Below are 23,199 nucleotides of genomic sequence, written 5' to 3' on the forward strand. Positions count from 1 at the left end.
CCTGCTGCTCTCCTGCTACACATTCGTCACTTGGGTTGTCAGACCCAAATCAATAGCCATGCTCTTGCTGACGGCATCCGTATGCACCAGACGCTGCCTGCCATACGCATCCAGCCCAGCGCCAGCACCATCTCTGCCATCGCCGTCATGCTGCGACAGCGGCAGCCATTTGTCGAACCAGCGCGGCCGGAAGAGCAGCGTAAACGTGCTGCGAAATTGCCGACTCATCGAGCAGTAGAGTATGAAATTGATGCTCGAATTAATAAGTGCCAAGATGTCGATTAGGTCACCTATAACGAGACAAGCAAATGCAATAAGTGCACAATCGATTGATTATTCAGTAAATAATTCAGTAATTGTGCGCCTCACACTGCATATGATTGATTAATGCAATACTCACTCAGCTTCAGGTAGCACTCCATTAAAAATTTATCACCCAGCATCGCAATCAGCAGTCCCATAATGCCCTGCGGAAACTCTGTAATGAGAAAGAGCAACAGCACCGCCAGCAACATGCGTGTGGTGCGATCTGTTTGCTTTTCCTTCTCCAACAGCTTGCAGCTCTTGGGCTGCGTGGGCGTCACCACCTTGCCATTTACAATCGGCTGCATATCGTTAGCCGCATGGCACGCCAGTATCTTGCGGCGCCGCTTCGCCTCCAGCAGCGCGCCAATCAGTCGCACCGACAGCACAGTGAGCGCAATGCAAGGCAGCAGTTTAATCAGCACGCTGTAGATAAGAAACGTGGCGTTCCTCAGCGTTGGATCATGCAGGGCCAGTGCGCTGTGATAGAGTTTATAGACGGTTACGTTGCGCTCCTGCCGCTGCTGCTGTTGCTGAGAGCAGGCTGGCTGCTGTGGTATTGTTGCTGGCAGTGGCCAGCGTCCAAGGCATATTGGGCGTAGTGCTGGACATGACCTGCAGCGTAAGCTGCTCCTCGCTCTTATAGTCCAGTATATACTGGCTTAATGGCACGGAGGTGAGTGTTTTGCCATTGGCATCCAACGTCTCCAGGAACTTGGCAATGGCCGTAATCAGATAAAGCCACGGCGACACCACCAGCACGCACACCACATACGCCGTGGCAATGGTTATAGTAGTGGTGCGCATGCCGCACCAAATGCGATTGCGCTGCGGATAGCTGACAGCGATGTAACGCCAGACGGCCAGCGTAACCGTCAGCCAAATGGAAATCGTATGCAGCACCTGTGCGAAGATCGAATGGAACTTGATGAAGCACGCCCAGTTGTAGCTGAGCTGCTGCTCGCGCGGCAGACTGCTGCCCAGTATGAAGTCGTGCACTGTGTAGGGTATGTACTCCAGCATCACAGCCAGATCGGCCACCGCCAGACCCGTGAGTATTGCATTGGTGGGCGAGCGCATTTCCCGACGCGTCAGCACAATGATGTTCAAAGTATTCGCCAAGGTGCCCAGAATGCAAACAATTAGCGAAAAGTAGCCATGAATATATTTGTAGCTGCAGAAATAAAGGTTTATGTTATATTGTGCTGTGTGGTAAAGTGAATTTTTAAATGCCATATTAAGTATACGCTTCGTTGGCTGGCAATTACACAGTTCATTTCATTATGCACACATCAGCTGGCAGCCAAATCATTATGTAAATTACATTTAAAATAAAAAAAAGATGCGAATAACCCGGAGCAAAGTAATTAATATGTTGACATGGTAGCGGCTCAGCGTGACAATGACCTCAGCCAACCCCCAAATGGCAGTAGCAACCACAAAAAACCGCATTAACAGCTATCAACTTACTTTGTGTGAAAATCATCGAAGCTGGCGCCGCAGTAATGTGGCTGCGACATGTTCGTGACCATCCTGTCAATGTTGCTGGCACGATTGCCCTTCCTACTGCTGCTGCTCCGACTCTCGCTCCTGCTCCTGTTTCCGATCGCTCTCAAACTCTCGCTTTGTGGCTTTTGCGGCAATGGCTGTTGCTGCCAAGGCTGCCACGCTGCCTGCTCATTAATATAACGTTCGTATATAATATATATATGCTATATATTTTTAGTCAATTTTCCAATGCTTAAATATGCCAGCTGCGTAGCTGTCGTGTGTTTGACTTTTTTGCATGCGGCTGAAATTAAATAAGGTAAATATTTATACAACACCCTTGTATCGTGTGCTTAGCGCTAAATTAGAGCAACGTGTGTTTGTGTGTGTCTGTGTGCTATGGAAATACCCAAAAAATATGTGTTACGTGTTGCTTTTAAGGCCTTCGGCTTGATATGCTGCCTAGCTGCAAAATATATTCATGTAGCACGCGAGGCGCAAATGAAATTGTAATTTAGTCGCCACACACAGTCGTTCAAGTTCAGGGCTATGACAATTTAATATATTTTAATGCGTGTGTTTGTTTTATTGCCTACAAGCTTAATTACCTTTGATTAATTTTCATTGCTTCAAATTACATCACACGTTGCCCCACGCCCACTCAAAAGCCCATTGTCTATCTAAAAACAGCTTAACACAATCATCAAGTTCAACTACGGCGTAATTTCCTGGAACCCATGCATGCACATAATTTATTATTAAAGCTCTCCGGATAAACTGTCTTCTGTTTTTTTTTTTTTTGCATAAACCAGAAGCCAGCAAGGCACCGAAAATTTTCCACAACAAACCATAAATTTTCATGTCCAGCACAGTTTCCAAGCAAGCAAGCTAAGTAATTGGCCAAATTTGTAGCACGCCCACGCCTCTGACAATATTTGCGCCAACTTTGAGCAGCGTACGCCATCAATATTGCGCATACGCCCCAGAGGCACACAAATTGAAATCGAACTGTGGTGCTCAAAAAAAATGAAAGAAAAAAATACTCTAAAGCAATAAAGCAGAGAGCTGCGGCAGTAACAAGTAATTTGTCTTTATAGACAAGTGCATGCCAGGCACACGCAGCGTATACGCAATGCCACAAGAGACACCGACAAAGAGCTGCTGATAGAGAGCAAACGTCAGCAGCTGGGTTCTTGGCTTTTGCACTTTGTCAACCGCATTGCTGGCTTGGCTGAACTCTTCTGCTTGCAGCTGTAACTATAATGGAAGTTTTTATGCGACTCTAGCTGCCAGCTACATTTAATATACAACACTTTGCTGCCCACTCACACCTGCACCACAGAGACGATACTGCAAGACATACGAAACTTCCTATTCACGCTTTTTGTTTATCTGATTGCCAATCTACATAACAGCATATAGAACCAATTTGTCTTTCTTTTTTTTTTGGAAAATTGCCGCACTCATGCGTAACAATGTGTGTGAATGTCATATATATAGCTTAACAGCTTTTGCATTTCTCAGTTTCTCTCTCTCTCTCTATGTGTCGCTGTCCTTGTCTAAGATGGTGTAGTTTTTGCTTTATGCCTCGAAATGTGATTCGGTCAAGTGCGAAATCTCTTTTTGGCAAGTTGGCCAAGCACACATTACAATTTGTGTCTGCTGAAACTTTTGCAAACTCATGTGCAAAGTCAACTAAAAGTCAGTTGAGATTGTGGCCTACCAAGCAGCTCACAGGCCGCCCTAACTGACCTAGTTAGACCTCTAAGCCCCAGAGCCAATATTGACACTTCAGTCGATACTAATGCCTAATGCCAATGCATTGAAACATGTGCAGCTAATGAGCAAAGCACAAGACACAGGCAACAATTGCACATTAAGCTACATTATTAAGCCATAGTAATGACTGCGGCTGGCACTTGCGGCAGTAATTAAAATTGAGCGCAGTAAGCATATTCTAAAGCTGCAGTCTGATGCTGTGTATGCTGCCTGCATTAATATTGTAGACCCAATGGCCTCATTAGTTCATTTAAATTGATGCTGTTTTCGCTTCACAAATAACAGTCCGACGCATCAACAAGTCAACGCTGAGTACGTGACATGGCGTAGTTTGAATAGAAGCCACTGAGAGCGGGAGAGATGAAGATGGTAAGATGCTAATGTGCCCAGCTGCTATTCATAGCTGTTCATGCATTAATGTGCGGCATACGGTGCGTATTAGTGCTATTTGAAAGCAACTCAAGTGCCGGCGACTGCTGCTGCTGCTGCTGCTTCTGCTGCTACTGGACTATGGTCGCTAAGTAATTGAAGCTATTTGTTTATTACTTTTACGAAGCACCACATAGAATTCAATTAAGCGCAGCACACACACACCCAAGCGCCTGGCGTGCTTTAAATCAAACCAAAAGCAAACGAGCCCCAATTCAATTTTCGACAAGTATTTAATAAGGGCGCATGTATGGCAGCTATCAATTAAAACTTGCTGAGCAGCCAATTCGATTAATTCCACAGCTGTCCATCAAGCGCTGAATGCCTGGCTCAACGTGAGTTAATTGAAAAGCTGCGAGCCAATAAAACAGCATCCTTTCGACGGCCTTTCAACTTAAAGTGTTAGGGCTTACAGCTAACAATACAGTGCACTAAAGCAGCCCAAAAATGTTGCAAGAGGCAAGAGCAAACAAGCGCAATGAAGCCAAAACAAATTGTGGTCGAAATTTGCAGCAGCAATAACAGCTGCAAGTGTAAATCTAAAGCAACAGCAACCACATAATGCACAGCGGCAAGCAGAAAGACAAAGCGCTGACCAAGCAAAGCAATTGGACCGTGCAAGCCACACATTGCTCAGAGATATAGCAAATGAAATTTTCTATGGCCAAGGCGAATAAACAATCAAGTCGAGCATTGTTCTGCAAACAAATTAAACAAATAAAAAAGCTGCTCAAGTAACATTTGCGTTTCTTTAACCGTAGTCTGCTTTAAATGAAAACTTTTTATCTGCAATACTGTCAACAAAATTTGTTGCGGCAGCAGCTGCTTTCCAGTATCCTTTTCTTTTGCAGTTATCTTTTTGCCATGGCGCTTTGATTGCCTGCCAGCATTTGTCGAATTTGCAGCTTTTTGGCAAATTTCATGCGCTTGGGCACGGCTTAATGTGGTTCGCATATTGCGCATACGCCACGTGCCCTAAATTATTCAAGTATTCAATTATTCACGCTTATTTACTGTTATGCTTTTGGCCATAACTATGCATATATACATGCCGCTGCAATGATTATTTCCTTTAAGGTTCATTTCCGGTGATTTTAGCATGGCTCTTACTTAAGTCCGACCCAAGCAAGTAGCAGATGTATGCAACTACCGGAGTAGCTGCCTTGCCTTGCCTCTGTGTGTGTGTGTGTGCTTGTAATCAAATGTCCAGTGAGCCATTCACGTGTGCGTTTCGAACTGTTAAGCCGGATTTCATGGTACCTGCTTGCCAAGGAAACTTTAAAATATATACGTATTTTTGAAAATGACTTGGTAGCCCGTAATGATTCCCTTTGTATCCTGCTACCTTTGCTTGAGCTTTTTTCTTTTATGATTTAGCTTTGGGCTACATGGCTCAAGGGTGCAGCTCTCATGAAACATTACTTTTCTGTTGTGTGGACAAGCTGTTCGTTAGTAGCCCCTTGGCCATTTAAGTGCAGAAGCTTTGGCTCAGAATTTGTGCAAATTAAAGAGCCACACAAGAACATTGACAGAATGCCAGCAAAGCTTCGTACATATGTATTTAAGTTATAAGAAAATAAAAACTATGCTTCGCTGGACTCGCAGCTTTTTATAGCGAGAGGCAAAGCATAAATAGAAACAGAAATATAAATGATAATTGAAATTGAAAAGGCGATCACAGTGCTTAACATATGTTTAATAACTTAACAGAAGCGGACCAAATTAAAGAATATCTATGCATGCAATTTAATAAATAATTCACCCTTTTATAAGTTTTAGCATTTAAGATTTTACATTGCATTGCAAAACTCAATTTTGTTGAGCAGCGCTCGGTTATGGTTTTCTTAAACTCATAAGTATAAAAGTAAAGCAGATTTTTTGGATTTTCTTTGCAACAGGCATCTCAATGGCTAAGCTACTTAACGGATTTAAAGCGGCTGTGATAATACTGTTGGTGCGCTTAACCCCAGGCAGGATGAGTGCCCAGGCAAATATTTGTAAAAGGTGTGCAGGACTCTGGTGAAGTGCAAGTCACACACACACGAAACAAAAACGCGCTGCATAAACAGACACACATGGCAGGATTTTATAATTAAGCATTCAGAAACTGTTGGCAAAGGACGCGTCAACAAACAGCAAGTGAGAGTGCGAGAGAAGGCAGCACTGGGCTGGCAAAATACACAGATAAACAGACGCGACATTTGGTCGCCATTTGCGGGGCAAGCGGCCACAGAGTTTAAGCTACAAACTGCACTTTTCGTTGCCAAAAAATAAAACGTAGCAAACAAAGCCTTGTTGACAGCACACAGAAGGATTTGCGGAAATGGCTTACCCTTTGTTGTCATCCACGTGGGTCAAGGTAATTGCGCACAAATTGTATTGTCTGAGGTGCAAGCACTTGCAATTAGATTGCATAAAGTACAGCCCAACTTTGGGTGCTTGTTTTCCATTATCCTGTGCCAAATGGATGCATTTTTGGTGACCACTTTAAATTTGGAAAATTGATTTAATGACAGCCGTTTTAATTAGTTTTTGCGGCTATTTTACTTGAATTTATGCATTTGGAAATTAATTTTTAGTTGCAATTAGGCAACTTACCAAGCTGCCATTTAATTTTTGTGGTCACCAATGTGTTGCACAAAAGCTGCCACAAAAAGCCACAATAACCAACAGAGCACTTGTCACCCACCAACCACCCGCCCGCCCACTGGCCAAGCAATCTATTTCAATTTAGCCTGGGCAAATATACTATGCATAGATGTGTAGCATGCAATTTTTATAGACCAACCTGACTGCTCACTGCCGACTGCTGCGAGCGTTATTTAATTTTCGTAAAATAAAACGAAAAGCAAGAGAAACTCATTTTTTCTTATTTTCTGTAGCGTATTTGAACTGCGGTTTATTGTGGGCAGCTCGTTTGTTTGCTTTTTAATTTGCATTCACTTGTGGCGCAATAATGACGCTTACATACAATTAAATATGTTTATAGAGCGATTGTTTAGAGTGCCGCGTTGTTATTGTTTGATGGTCTGTTTATTATGAGCCTTTCTTTGCCCAATAACAATCACAATTGATTATCTCTCGCTCTTTGTCGCGCGCTGTCTCTTTCTCGCACAGTTTGTGCAAGTCTATAAATTATTAATAAAAGTGCAGTTATTTGCTGCTCATCAGAACATTTAGCACACTTTGCTCAATTGCTATGAATCCATAAAATGTTTATTAACAGCGCTTTGACGTCATGCGTGCGTAAATGTTTAATGCTATTAACAATTAAAACTCAATTTTTTACAAATGTTTGTTTAAACCAATTAGCTGCCTAATTAATGCAATTACACGCAGACTAACTGTAATTACAAATGGTCTTCTTTTTATTTATAAAATTTACATTTCGAAAAAAAGTCAATTTGACGCTCATTGGTAGACCTGTCATTAGCCATGCCAACATATATATGTATACATTATATATATATATATGAATGAAGCATGTCCTTGCCTAAGTAGGAAGCAGCGTTGCTGTCTGCCTGCGTCTGTTGTAATATGACAAGCAAACCAAAACTAATATCCGTTTGCTGGCTCAGCAATTCAACAGGCAAAGCAACAAGCAGCAAATGTTGCCTGCTGCTGTCATAGTCACAAGTTCAAGCCGAGACCAAGTTGCCAAAAAACTGGAGTGGCACACACACACACATACTTATATATAAGCTCGCAATTGCTAAGACAGCAGTCCCCAAAGCGTGCCACTCACTCACAAATACAAACGAAAACGAAAAGTCTACTCAATAAGTATTATATTATTTTTCAATTTATCATCAGTACCTGCTGCTTGCGGCTAAATCGCATTTGCTGGCTGCTTATGGTTGTTGCTACAAGAATTTTCATGCAGCGCATTTGCTTTCCATTAAAGTGCCATCAATTTGTGTGCAGGCAGCAACAGCAGCAGCAACAAGAGAAACTTAAAAACCTAAAGCGTTTAGCTGTGGTCCAAAACAAAATGACGCTAACAGCATTTGCCTGTGTCTGCTGTAAATTGTGTGGCAGCGAATTTAAAGCAAAAGCGCCATCAATTTTTCAGGGTCCGACATTACATTGCTGCAATGTCATAATAAAAATAAATCTGCTTTATGTAACCAGCTGCTGAGCTTGTGATTTATGTGCTTTAAAAAGTGAATACTACACCTGTGTCTCTGTCTGCCCAGAGCCAAAGAGCATTAAATTGTCTATTTAAGCTGTCAAGCTTCTGAAATTGAAATTGAAATAGTACTTGCCATGATGGAGCGTTATTTTAAAGCTGGTATTACTTTGCGGCTTAGCTGCTCGTTGGGCAAGACTAACTCGCTAATATTTCATAATTATAATTATTGAGTTTTCAAATAAGCTATTAACGCACCCAAAGCTTATTGTGTGTTTGCCTTCAAACTTTTCTGGCCCAAATGTTTCGCCAACTGCCATAAAGTATTAATAACAAATTGGTTTGAATTGAGATTTAAAGTGCTTATGCTCAATTTGCCTTTTTCCTAATGCAATTCGAGCAGCGCATTATTAAAAAAGTTCTGCCGCTAACAAAAAAGGGAAAAAGTATGTTCAAATTTTTAGCAATTAGATACGCGCGCTTGCCAGGCAACATGCCAAGGTGCCAGCTCTCAATAATTTGCAGCACAGGGTTAACGCACTGCGCGCTCGCAGCGCCAACTTTTCTGTTCTGGGGCTACGTGAATTCCCAGCCAAAACAGAGCGGAGCGCACAATTGAGCTGGCAGCTTGTAAATCCAAATACTTGCTTTACATACTAAATGCGTGCGTGGGAGCGCGTGGAGACGCGCGTGTGTGAGCCGGCTAATGGTTATTTGGTGCTGGCATACGTTAGGGGCGGCTCCCTAAGCGCATTTGTTGTTTTACGCGTGTGTGAGTATAAATAATAAGTATTCACGTGAATTATAAAATGTTTGTTAACGCAGCAGCTTATTTTTACTTATTTTTAGCAAACACAGCATAACAAAATATATTTCTCCCAGCTGTACAGCATAACTGTTAGTCGCGCTGACGTATTTTGTTTGAGTTTTTTATATTTTTAAAAAATTTATTTGCTTTGCCAGCAAAGTCTGGCACACTTTTTTTTTGGCGTCTGAGCTTCAAATATTTAAGACTACAGTTAGTTTTACGCGTGCGTGTCCTGGCCGTAAATGCGTGTCTCCTAACAGCAACGGTCTCATTATGGACAAGCGCCGAAAACACAGAGAGCTAAATACGAGCTACACTTTAGCTTGCTAAAAATTTTATTACGTATACGCAAGCAGCAGCGTCTTATGCGGGACTTTACGCAATTAAGCTGAATGCCATAAAGGCGTCTTAAACGCCCATGCGTAGCGTTTTTAGTACCAGCACTGCAATTAAACTGGCTTCGTAGTAAATTTTTGGCAGCTTAAAGGCAAAGTCTAGGCGTTGCTACACAGCGACTGACGCCTATGTAAATACGGCAGTCACAAAAGCCTTTGTTTGGCAAGTTGATTGCATATTCATACGAAAAATTGACTACAAAAGCGTTGCGTCGAATTTTAAGCCTGGCAAACACACTCGAATAACAAAAGCCGGAACACGCGCGCTTACCTTGAACGCGCCTATTGAAGTGGCCAGCTAACTCACTAGCCTTGCAGCGATGTCTCGATTCGAATTACATTAACATTGTATGGTGGGGCAAGGTATCATGTTTTCTGGGCTGACGCACTTCACATTTGACAAACTTTGGTTGCTTTGGTTGAATTTCAAGCGCGGTCGCTCGCCGCTAAGCAAAAGGAAGCTGTTTTAATTAAATGAGTGTGCAGGCGGAAACTATAAAATTGAGGTCAACAAGCTGGCTGCCAGAGCTGCCAAACTAAGCATTAAATAAAACGCTAGTTGGAACTGCTAACAGTTCAAAATAGCGCCGCAAGCTGTGATATTTGCCTAAGTGAAAGAAAAGTAGCAATGTGTAGGCGCCAGCCAAGCAGCACTTAAGTGTGCTTGACACACACACACACACACACACATACTCATGCCATGGATACGGATACATAGACTTGTACGAGTGAGGCCAAGGTGAGAGAACTAACGCTGACTGTAAGTGTTTTTTCAGCCACTTCTTTGGCAAAACAGTTGGAGAGTGTGTGGAAAGCAATTGACCATAAAAGCCAACTGGCTGCAGTTTCTATTTTAAGCACACTAACCAGCAGCTCAGAGTTATTTTGGCGACATCAAGTTAACTAAGCAGCTTCCATGAACTCTGCACATGGCCTTAAGGTCAGCTGCTTAACCCAAAAGAAAAACACATTTATACTAAAGAGCATCTGTCTAATGATACAGGACTGAGGACAAGGCATGTGAAGGTACCTGCAGTTCATATGCCAATATAGACCTGCGTTAAGTCAATAGACGCAGCGACAGGGCGATTTTAATTAAAATTTTAATATTTAAAGTGCTGTCGTTTTGATTTTGACAACACTGTTTAGTGCGCTGGCAGGACATAGCACTCACGTTTTGCCGTTGGCTGACAGCTTTATGGAGAAATGTCAACACAGCAGCTAAGTGTAATAAGCAGCTCGTAAGTATTTCCTGCCTGATGTCCTACAATTCCCACAGCTTGCATTTCAACAAGTCGCAAAATGTTTGTTGCCTGCAATAACACTACGAGACAGATAGCAAGAGAGCGACAGACAGACAGACAGACAGAGAGAGAGAGTCCTTGGCATCGCTCTCACCTTAGTCTGAGTCTGTACGTGGCTTGTTATTTGCCTTTGCGCTGACATTGCATTTGCAGTTGATGTTTGTCTCCTTGATAAAATGCACTTCAAAAGCTTGAAATATAAGCTAAGGGTGGGCATGAACAACTTTGATATACGCTTTGCCTAATAGCGCACATTACTCAAGCTCAGATTAAAACTGTATTTACTCTATGCGAGCCTGAGATACTTTCCTTTCACTTGAAGCCACCCGCCTTTACTTTCACTGCTTAAGCGCCAGAGCGTATGAAAAATGTTAGCAGTGTGCGTTGTAGGTGAATCTCAACATTTATACTGTACGTGGGCGCAATCAGAACTTTGAGCATGCTAGAGTCAAAGACCTCATAACTCAAACACGAGCCATGCTTTCCAGTTTTTGTGTGGGCAGCGCAAATACAGCAACTCCCAACTTTAATGCCGACCTTAATAGGCAAATTGATAAGTGAAATCAGGCAGCATAACGAGACATTCAATATGTGTGTGTTGCTTTATTGCCGAGCATGTGAGCAATTGTGGAATAATGAGCAGTGCTTGTCTGCTCAGACCGTGCACCATATTTTTTACTCTTTATAATCTTTTAAGTTGTCTGCTCTGCGCTCTGCTGTGCTTTGGTCTTTTGTCTATTTGCTGTATGCCATTGTTATTGCTGTAACGATGGCCACTGGCGTTATTTATTTTACAAGCGCTTTGTCCGAGCGTCTGCACCCAGCTAGCCGAGAAAACAAAGCGATTGAGCTTAAAGCGCCCCAACATAGGTTTAGTGCACTTTGCTTAATGTGGCGCCACTAAAGTGTCGAGTATCGAGTGTCGACCGTCGACCGTCGACATGGCCTGACTAATAAGAGGGTAGCACGGGCCCAGCTCATTTATCTTTTTAGCGGCATAAGCGTAGGCATAGTCATTGGCATAAATAATCGATAAGCAATTCCGCTATGTGGAAGCGGCAGCTTTAACACCAAAATAAAACATGAGCGCACGCGCCCGCTCACACTTTCGCGCCAGACTAAACTATAATTTGCGCTAAGTACAGTCTGCTCTAATAGACATAATTGCAGCACAGTCTTATCTGTGTGTGCAGCAAGTGCTGCTGGCAGCCATAATTACTGTCAAGCTCTACGCACACACATATAATTGAATTTGTTGCTGCTTCTGCTGCTAGTGCTGCTGGCACATTAACATTAACAGCTGCAGCACTTTTGGTGTAAGAATTCTTCATTTAAATGCAATAATTATGATTTTCAGTTGTAGCTGCCAGACGCCACATTGCGTATGCTTGATATGCGCCCAGATTTATGCAATGCGCTGCTAAGTGCAAGTAAAAAGTGAAATATTTAATATTATGTGCATGGCTATGGATATGATTTTACTCGTGCATATCAGCATTGAGCTCTAGCTTGCTATAAGAGCGCCGTAATGGCCGCGCGCTGACCTTGGTAGCTGGCACGCGTATTGCACAAAATATAACGCATACGTAAGAGATTTTGTTGTTGCTACCACTGCCACTGCCACTGCCACTGGCACTGCCACTGCTGTTGTTGTTTGCAGGGCACATATGGTTGCAGAGATACATGTATGCGCCTCGCCTGGAGCATGCTTGATGCCTTTGGCCCACTGATTTATTTCCACTATTTTACAGCCACTGCTCGTTGCGGCAGCTTGACTTGCTCTTGTCGTTGTTGTTGATGTTGATGTTGCTGTTGCTGTGCGGGTGAAATGAAATATTGATCCATTTAAGTGTCTGCCTAGGCATACGTATGCAAAAAAGGCTTACAACTTGCTTACAAGCAGCAGCAGCATGTAACTGTAACTGTGCAACTGTGACTGGACCCCTATCTGGCCACGTTACAGACGTTGACGACAACGACGACGACAAGTTTGTCAACCGCAGCCATATAAATCTTTCAGCTTGCCACTTGCCACTTGCCACTCACCACTTTTGCAGCTTGAGCTACAACTTTTCTTATTGAAAAAATTGTTTGCAATTTAAAGAGCTATTTGAATTGATTTGCGTTACCTGCGCGCCGGCTAGACGGCCCATTTGAGCAGACAAAGAGTTCCGCAGTGCTTGCTATTTATTTTCGCAGTCTAAGTGCCTGGGATTAGACACTTTAAAGTTTAAACAGCCAGCTCAGCCGTGCTCAAGTTTGCTTCGTAAGTTTTTTGCAATCTACTTATGAAATGTTTCGCTGCCGGCTGCACACATGGCCAGCCCAGCACATGTGGCGTATGCGCAACGCTGAGCGCGCGCGCTTTTACAAAGCTAAGTTGAAGGCTTTAATTAAAGCGTCAAAGCAGCTTGACTTTGACTATGCATACATACAGACAGCTGCTAAATGCCGTAAGCGTTACATTGAAATGAGTTTGGTTTTAGCCAAAAAGCCACAGCCGCAATTTGTGCTTAAGCCGTGCCCAAATATGGCTGCTGGCATTTGGCTTTGTTACGGCCATAGCAGCTGAGACTTCCACCACAACACACAATTCCAAGCGCTTCGCCAGCTGCAAAAAGTTAATTAGCTCAGCTTAACATAGTCAGAGAGATAGAGAGAGAAATGATAGAACTTGACCGACTGTAACGAGCAGCAAAAGTTGTTCTAAGCGTATCCATTCAATTATGCCAATTGCATGCCTAGGCTATTGACATTTGACATTGGCATTCATTGCTGTCTCCGACACGCATTACCCAGCCAATATTTATGAACTGAAAGTTAACTGCGCATTTAAATATGCCAGCAGTCGAGAGTTTTTAATTGCAGCCAACGCACATATTTGACAGCTGCATAAGCAAAGTAAATAGAAATATTTTAGTATATATACATAGTTGCATTCACATGCGAATAATGTGTCGACAACTGTTTAGAATGTTTTTGGGTGGCACTTAATTCGAAATGTTTATGTACACTCGCCGTTTATTGACGCAAGCTTTTGGTTTTGTTTGCGTAACTAAAGGCGCAGCGCTGTCTGCATGAATGCAAAGGCTTGCGCTAAGTTTAGTCAATGGTCGCTTGTGCTGGGCAATTTCCTACTGGGATATTAGAAAACTTTGCTACGCTATCTCAATGTCCAACTGTGCAAATATTTTGGCAAACAAAACCTTTGTTACAGCCCCTGGTACCTGCACCACTCTTGACATTTATTATGCCACAAAAAAGCAACATAAAAAATAAAAACAAATTGTAGTATTCGAGCTAGAATGAAAAAAATAACTGTTTTTACTTTGTGGCTTGCGGTAGTCCCTGTTTCATGTTTATTTGCTTGTGTCTTTTACTAAACTTTGCCATTTTGTCTTTAACACAAATTTTATGCGCGTAACTTTTTCTTCTCCCAACTGCAGTCAAAGTGAATGTGATTTTATGACTTTCAAGCAGTTGAACTTGAGAGAGAAGCGCCGCTCTTTTGCTTTTTATTGTTTATTTGTTGACTATAAAATATACTTTTATGGCCGTTCATAAATTTCGAGCACACTACACGCAGCTATACCCCTGTGGATAGTTCGTCGTCTATATATAAATATTGTGAATTGTTGTCAGCAATCGAATTGCACATTTGTGCCCACATTGCTCATAAAAAAGCTTATGTTGTCTGCAATGTTGGGAGTGTGTTCGCACTCAGATTTTGAGTGTCATATTGCGTTGACGTTGAGTGTACGATAAGCGCAGAAGTGCTTCAAGGATGTGCCATTTGCCTCGTCAGTTTGTATAAATGCATAAAAATAGGCTTAAAGCAGTAAGTATTTAAATGACTTTAAAGCTTATTTCATTTCACTTCACTTATCGATAGTTGAGACAAGTTCGTTGCCTAATTTGTTTTTCTTTTTTTATAATTTTTAAATTCAATTGAAACAAATTTTGATTTTTGCATAGAATTTTTTAATTACTCGTTCCACATAAAAACGAAAGGCCAAGCCTTGACAAATTTTTAACGTGAAATTGAACAATAAATATTTCATTTATTGACAGTATTGACGAGACTGTGCTTCGCAATTTAATTTACATAAACGTCCAAATCAATTTGTTTTTTCGCATACAATTTGGCAGTACTTTATAGCGCAGCTGCAATCTCTTTTAATACAGCTTAAAAACTTCATAGCCAATTTGAAATTAAATTGAACAACCCAGTCGGTCGTTGACCAACCACAAAGGACACTTTTCCCCATGCAATTTGAGCGCTGTCAGCTGCCGCTTTGTAAACTTGTCAAACTTTGGCTGGTACTTATAGCATTAAGCCCCAAACTTACCGCACGCTAATTTCGTCAAGGCTTGCAAACAAAGCACAGCGCGTGAAATATTTTGTATGCAGCTGCCAGCACGAATTTTACACGTTTTCAATTAATGTCAGGCCTGAATGGACATTGTTCTTGCAGCACATAAATATTTCACAAACATAAAATTTCACTCACTTTAAACGTTTGACGTTTGAGCGGCGCACACAAAAATTCCGACAAAACTGAAACGTTAAAGAAATGCAGATGCAGCAGCACTCGGGTTCAAAATTTATTAAGACAGCGGGAAATTCGTTGTGCTGCCGAAACGCGTGCGTGCGGCGCCAGTATGGAAAACCAACTGAAAAGCTGAGCCAACTGAGCAAGCAGCTGTTGGGCAATTTCCTGTGCGCCTGTCGACGGTGCGAGGAACAGCTGTTTGGCGCGTAAACAAGTCAATGGCGTCCACAGGCAGACGCAACTGGTGCGAGTGGCATTGGCATCCACATAGCATCCACATAGGCGAACAGCTGTTTACAAGACTTGTTGACGCTGCAGCGCTGCAAAGTAACACACGCCTCTTTCTCTTTCGCTTTTGCACTCTCTTTCTCTCCCTCTCTCAGGGGCACCCACTCTCTTGAGTTTGCTGTTTTTGCATGTGTTTTGCTTTTGGCGCCTTGTGGATTGCGTTTGTTTTTATGAATGAAGCCACGTCTTCAGCTAAGTCTTGTCTGTGCTCGAAGCACTAATTCGAACTGCTTGCCTGATTTCTTATTTTATTTTGATTTGTTTCATTTCGATTCGTTTCGGTTTGTTTACCTGTCTGTGCCCTTTGATTTACTTTTATTTATTTATTGCTAAAAGTTTATTTCGACTTAATTTACGAGCTCTGCTTTCCCCACATACTACAAAACCAACTGCCAAAACTAGCCACAGCACACTCAAACATATGGTCAGAGTAATCGCTCTGCCCACTTGGCGTATACGTAATAAATCAACAAATGAAATGATTTACTACCATACACACCGACACATTTTTTATGTATGTGTGTATAAACAAGAAAAATTAAACCCTTTTTAATACACTTGGCTAGACTCAAAAACAAAAAATGCCAACTATGCATGTGTGTGGGCTTAAATCCCGTTTGAGTGCTTATAAAAAGTTGTTTTATCATTTGAATACACATTTTTTATAGCATTTCATTGTTTTCAAGATTTATGCCTGCACCACATATGTGTAAATGCAATTCAATTTACAATAGTTATTGCCAGGCTTTCAACTTAATTTTCGTTTTTGCAGCTTGTGTTTTTTATTTACTCCTCAACACAAATTTGTTTGCCGATGGATTTATGTGCAAACATATATATGTATCTTTCTTACAGTTTAATCACAAGCCACAAAGTTAGCAACATTTCAATTTCTCATTGATGTTAAGCAGAGCTCATATATCAAGTGCTCAAGCGTTTAAACAACAAAGGCGCCCAAATTGGGCGACACTTGCCTAAGCTAGGCAACAACTATGTTATAATATTCAATAGCAGCGATTAAATTTCAACGCTGCATCATAAAGGCTAAGGGCTAAAGTGTAGTATCAAGAATTTCCATGTGAATTGAAAGGATTATGGCGCATGGGTTTGGGGCTTTAGCCCAAATGATTTTGGTTTTTGCGGTTAAGCGCAAAGTTGCCATAGCAGCTGCTGTTGCTGTTGGCTTTGTTGCTCGAATGGCAATGTCGCTGTCAACTCAGCATTTCCTGTTTACTATGGCGGGGCACTTTTATATTCCCCCGCTACGCACACGCCCACAAGTCGCACATATCGCATAGTGCTAGTGAGAAAGCTTTAATGCAAAGCAGCTGAGTTGGATTTGCTACACACTGGCGTCAAAATGGCTGAAACGTTTAGTTGGCATTACAGCAAAATGGCTGTCAAACAATTTCCGATTAACACACGCTTTAATATTGCGTGTGTGGTCGCGTGTGAATATGCAAAGTAAAAATGTTTGAGCAAACGGTTTCGATTCCATTTAGCATTGCAGATTTAGATTTGAAAATATCGCCGCCTGAATTTCCTTAATGTTTGCGCGTAAATCGCTGCAATTGAAAAATAATTGAACGTTTGAAATGTTTATTGAATGTCAGTTAAATTGAGTTGCGTTCTATTGAGTTGCGGCTGCGTTACCCTCGGGTACATGCCTGACTGCCTTTTGCATATCTAATGGACATAGACACTCTTGTTGTATGTGCATGTTTGTATTCCTGTAAATTGGTTGGCATTCGTTCTTTCCGTTCCGCTGCGTGCGTTGCGTTGCGCTGCGTGTTGCGTTGCGTTATCAAATTCCTCATGCTACGCACGTCTGCCATGTGTGATAACAACAACAGCGGCAAGAGAAAAACGAAACGTAACGGAAATTATTGATTGAGTTTTGAACAGCGAGTGCTTTAACGACACCAAGGCTCAACTTGTGGACATGGTTTATCACCAGCTGTGATAAATGCCTGCGATAGCCGACTTAATGCCCTGAACAATTTCAAAGTAACACATGAAGCTGCAACACAGTATTTCTTCACTAAACTTTGATGCTGGATGTTGGCTACGGCCTTTGTCATTCACTTATTTCTGACAAGACCCCAAAGGTAGCACACAGCTCAAAAATTCAGCTTCAGCTTTGTGTAGCGCTTTCGCTTTTCAACTGTAGCATAAGTTTGGCATATGTGCAATTTGCAGAGCGCCCACAGCGATGAAAGTGAATGTATGTATGTCTGCCTTGAAAGTTCTGCTTTTCTTTGCTTGCCAAAGTGCACAGGAAAATTAAAAATACATACATATATACATAGCCGTAGCTATAGCTATGTGCATAAAAACCACTTTCAGCTTGTTTACCTATTTAAACTTTTAGTGAAAATTTAATTACGCGTGGCTTTTCTTTGCGAGCTGAGCATACAAAAGGCAGCTCCTGAAAGCGCTCAAAAGCTTCTGGGAACTCTTTAAATATCTATGAGTTTTCTTTGAATATGGCTGGATTACATGGAAGCATTAATCAGTTAACTTTTATCATTTACAATGAATTATTTATCTGCTTGGTTATTTTGTTTTTATTGACAACACAGATTTTTATTGCTACCTAAAGTTTTTTATTAAATTATTCTTTCGAATTTTCTCACATCACATTAAGCTAAAGTAATGCTTAAACAATAACAACAAAAACATTTGTGAATGACACTGAATTGCTGCATACCCTGTGGGGCGACTGTTAACCGATTTAAAGCTTAACATAAGCCGTTTAACATACAAAAGCATGAACCGGATGTTCTGCTAAATGAAATTATACAGTGCAGATCGTAAGTTAAAAGTAAACACTTGATTTAATTTAACAAAAGCCTATATTATAAATATATATATTAAATAATAGTAAGTTTGTTTTATTGAATTAATTACTGCTTACCTTTTAAATTTTTAGCAAGAGTATCTGGGTTTTGGTCAGCTTGCATCTCTTTTATTTTTATTTAGGCACAACCCGAAAATTTTTTGCTTTTGTAAATCAAGCAAAGAGCGACAAGTTTATCGCTGGCTTTGCCAACTGATGACAATGTCAGCTGTGCCAAGTCCCAAGCAGCAACAATGAAAAATGTTTCGGTTATTTTGGGAGCTTGTCTGTCTGCATCTGGCATGTAGGTACGTATCTGCGTACGCGTATGTGTGTGTGTTTTTGTCTGCCTAAGCTGAATAAAAACAAAAATTTATTATTACTAATATTTGCGTTGCTGTCGTTGACATATTTATGATGTGTATAGTGATGTGTGCGTGTGTGTGTGTGATGTGGCCTGTTTTCATTGCCTTTAACTTGTGCACGTTTTTTCTTTTCAGCTTTATGCTGCCTACTCGCCGGCGCGAAGCCTTTGAGCTCAACACACACACACACACACATGCTGCAATCCAGCACACACAAAAATAATACAAATAAAAAGCAATTTGTTAAATGAGCTCAGCAAATCACATACACATACATATCTGCAGCCATAGAAGCGAATCAATCAGCCGACACGGCACCAAAAGGTTCAATACTATGTATATATGCAGCTGATTAATTGATTTTTTATTGAATGTACAAATATTGCACGCCCGGCGCCTGCCTGCCTGGCCGCTATCTCGGTCACACGCGCCGTGGTCCAGACTGTGGGTCTGCCGGCGTCACCGGCAACTTTCCAATTAGCAAGTGTTCAAGTTAAAACTCGACACAATTAAGCCGCCCGAGCTGCATGGCTAATAAGCGAAAAGGGCATGAAATGAACTTAATTGGGTAGCATGGCGTTGAAGCAATACTGCAATCAGTGCAGAAACGAGCGAGCGGTGATTCAAAAATGGAGTAATAACATGGGAGAAACTGTGTGAAAATTGCTGCAATAAATACAGATTATATTCTTTATATAAAAGACTGTAAGTAGATTAAGAATTATTATGCTTTTGTATGTCTTTCGCTTAAGCAGCTTCAAAGATTTCAGTAAAATTAAGCTTGTGTTAAAGAGAAAATCAAACGAACTATTGAATTGCTTAAAGCCAAACAGTTGGCATTTAAGCAAGAATATAAAATGAATTAAAATTAATATATTAATATGGAAATTTTAAATGGAATGTATGCTTTGATTTAGCAAACAACAACTGCTAAAATATTTATTTAGATATATTCTTAAGTATCTTTGGCCGCCTCCGATTAAGTCTCTCTCTTGTGGCAAGTCTCATGTGTCTTTAGTTCTCATTAAACTCATTAGTTTAAAATGCATGCATATATGTTTGTATTTTCAATAACAAGCACTGCGTGCTCATTGCTTCTTTTGTGGCCACAAGATTGCAAGTTGAATGCGCTCATTATAAGCCACAAATTAACAACAATTGCATTGGCAGTTGAATAAACGCAATTTGTATGAGACCAATGTCAATGCGAGTGAAGACATGTCAAGTCGGACTGAAAGCTTAATCTCTATTTCACTTCATAGACAAACGAGCACATGCATTATAGAGTTGAATGTGCTTTACACACAATTAGCAAACAAACAGAGTAAAAATTGCAGTAGATATGTTTGTATGTTTGGATTAACTTTTATTGCTTAACTTAGCTAAGAGCGAGCAAAACGATATATAACACTAAATTGCTTGGTTTGTATATACAACAATAAAATGCAAATGTAAATACATTTCAAGTGTCAATGACACTTGATGATTTTTGTTTGCATAGATTGACAGCGATTGCAATTTCCACTAGCTTTTCCACAAAAGCCAGCGCAATTGCAGCAGCGGCAGTAAAATTGTGTGGGCGTGTGTAAGTCTGTCGATATGTATTTGTATGTGTGTGTGTGTGTGTTTGTGTCTGTATGTGTACGTGTTGTTGTTGTTGCTGTTATAGTTGCCTACCAACAGCCTTGCATATGGTTAAGCTGCTGTATGGCACCGCATCCTATGCGATTTTGCATATAATCCGGAAAATTGCTTTGCAGCACCCGCATCGTGTTGCGCTTGTAATCGGGCACAGCATGCGTGACCAGCTGGCATGTTTGGCTGCGGTACACGGGCTTGAAGTTGGCCTCGGCGAACGTGGAATTTGTGTCCCAGCGATACACTTCCGCATCGCCCTCATTCCGGAAAAATATGGCCGATCCATTGTCCGTACCAATGATGACCATGCGGCTTGGTTTTTTACCCAAATCTGCAAAAACAAAAAGAAAAAAATAAAGGCCAATTAGTTGACATGCGGTGCATACAAAGCATTTGCGGTGAGCTCACCTAAAATGCGTCCATCGGCCACGCCGCTGCGCAAATACTCGGATTTCAACGAGAACAGCTTGCTGGTGCTTAGGTAGGTGAAGTAGAGTTCCGTGGAGCCGCAGTCACGGCGTATGAGCGCTATGTAGAGCACATCACGGGAGCGACAGCCAGCGGATACAGCCTTGGGCAGCACCACACGGAAGCCGCGATCCGCTTGCAGATTATAGACGATGATGGCGCGATTGGCCGCATCGCTGACGTAGATAAAGCAGCCGCCATCAGGCGCATAGTCCACCACCAGATACTGCAGACGCGAGCTGCTCGAGGTGAGACCCTCCAGCGAGACTGTCTTCAGCACCTTGCCGGTCTTAACGGACATGGCGACCACCTTCGGCGGACATTTGCGCACTGGTGTCTCCAGCGTGTTGACTATGCCCGTGTCCAGCACCCAGAGCACCTCATTCTGATCCACTACGAGATCCACCACCGACTGCAAGGCCTTGCAGTTGCCCTCCTCCTGCATATCCCAGCAAGGATAGGGCTTGAAGGTCGTGGAACAAGTGCCTGGCTGCACTGTGGACTTGACCAGTGTGGCTGGCACGCCCTTGCGATAACGCGGCAGCGCCAAGTAGATGGTATCGCCAATGAGCTGGGCACGCGTTGCAATCACGTTCTTGGCTATGTACTTGCCGGAGCTCTTGAAGAGCGACTTGGTGCTGGCGCAGGGAAACTCAAACTGTCCGCCCGTCCACTGTATGGGCTGTGTGTCGGCGTGGGCGCGATCTGGCGTCCACAGGCCGTACTTGGTGCCCTGCGCTTGGGCAGCGGCAACGAAGAGAAGCGGCAGCAGCCAGCGTGCTAAATGTGAACGCATTCTATGTGTGTGTATGGGCAAACAATGTGCGTCTTGACTGCTGCTTAAATTGGCCCATTCTTGTGCTTATATAAGCCATCGCTATAAGCCACGACGTGCTGCTGAGCCAATTTCTCAAATTGCTGCCAAAGAACCTTGAAAAGCAGCAAAAACCATCAACAAACTATTGATGTTGTGTGTGTGTGTTGCAGTTGCTGTTTGTTGTTGTTGTTGTTGCACAGTTGGCAGCCAATTGCATACAAAATAATTGAAATATTTCACGCGCAGAAGCCGCAGCAATACCACAGCAGCAATAAATATATAAAAACATCAGTATAAAGATAAAAATCAGCTGGACCGAAGCACTACAAGTGCCTGCTGATTGCAAACTATTTGCCTACTACTATATTTAGCGTGGGCAAATCGTCAAGCTTGCTGTCATGATTAAAATGAAGTAATAGCTTAACAACTCATTGTGCCTTAACTTTAACTTTAAGCCTCACGGCACAATGCACGTCCTGGCCCACAGTCTAACAGCTCGAGCTGCAGGCTGTTCACGGTTTAGCGACATGCTTGGCATCAGCAAAACTTTGTACTCAAGTCCTCCACATGTGTCTCGTCGTGTTAAACTCCCGCCCCAAAACTCATGCGTGATTTATTTGCGCACTCACAAACAGACAATTCTTTAGCTGCCAGGCAGGCAGCCAGGCAGGCAGGCAAGAAGAAAAAAAATATATATTGATGACAAGCACTTCCGGGCCACTTTCCGTACATAATTTATGCAAACATTAGCTTATAGCCTGGGGACAGTTAAGCGTAAGGCAGATAGCGACGACGACAGCATCAATACAGATCAAAATCTGACCGACCCCCATTAGACACGGCTGAAATCTCTGTTCTAAGGCAATTTAGTCCCCACATATCAGGCAGACAGTTTTTATTGGCCGCCTAACGAGGCGTATACTTCATCTGCAGCAACAACTTAAATTAAGCACAAATGCCTGTTTAAAGTACTCTCAAAATATGCCAATAAATGTCCAATATTAGCACGCCTGGATTTAGCAGCAAAATTATTAAAATAATCATTTGTCTGTGGTCACGTTTGGCATAGCGCTCGATTAAATGGGCCGTTAAACTTGCTGCCCAAAGCGAATTTTGTTATTCCGGCTAGCAGGCAAAATTTCACATAAATTATAATAAGATATATCAACATTTTATTTATGTTGTTGATGTTGCTGTTGCTGATATAATGTTTGCGATTTGGCTGTTTTATAGGTTACAAAGGCTACATTGGGTCAGCGACTGTTGCTTCAAGAATTTATTTTTTGATGAGCATATGAAGATTGATATGTTGGCGTGCTTTTATTGGGGTATTGTTTATATTTATACATGCATTTAGTAACAAGTGTGATGATGTGTATTTATAAAAAAAAATGCGCTTTGATTTATGAGCTTATGAGCTCAACAAAAAAAAAATGTATTTGTGTGGCTTTGGAATCAACAATGTTGATTGACAACATATTCAATTTAAGGAAACTTAAACATCAAATATAAATTATCTTTAAACAAAATTAGTTGTACAAAAAAACTTAAAGCGAATAAATACAGTGATATATTTGGCATATAAAATACAATTAA

At 41.8% G+C, this 23,199-nt stretch overlaps 2 protein-coding genes across 2 annotated transcripts; both read right to left on the reverse strand.

The window, feature by feature from the left end:
* LOC108600790 (sex peptide receptor) lies at window positions 1-15,281 on the reverse strand. The gene is given in 5 exon segments (XM_017988565.2): window positions 1-290; window positions 401-819; window positions 821-1,477; window positions 1,774-2,095; window positions 14,985-15,281. Coding segments are annotated over 4 exon segments (1,413 nt in total). The 5' UTR covers window positions 1,836-2,095; window positions 14,985-15,281; the 3' UTR covers window positions 1-15.
* Window positions 15,282-20,307: 5,026 nt separating this feature from the next.
* On the reverse strand, window positions 20,308-21,582 carry LOC108597922 (protein yellow). The gene is made up of 2 exons (XM_017984578.1): window positions 20,727-21,582; window positions 20,308-20,649 (listed from the first exon to the last, which is right to left on the reverse strand). The coding sequence occupies exons 1-2, from the start codon at window positions 21,580-21,582 to the stop codon at window positions 20,354-20,356; spliced, it is 1,152 nt and encodes a 383-aa protein (XP_017840067.1). The 3' UTR covers window positions 20,308-20,353.
* Window positions 21,583-23,199: the final 1,617 nt, after the last annotated feature.

This window comes from Drosophila busckii, chromosome 3L, assembly GCF_011750605.1.
Source record: "Drosophila busckii strain San Diego stock center, stock number 13000-0081.31 chromosome 3L, ASM1175060v1, whole genome shotgun sequence".
NCBI lineage: Eukaryota > Metazoa > Arthropoda > Insecta > Diptera > Drosophilidae > Drosophila > Drosophila busckii.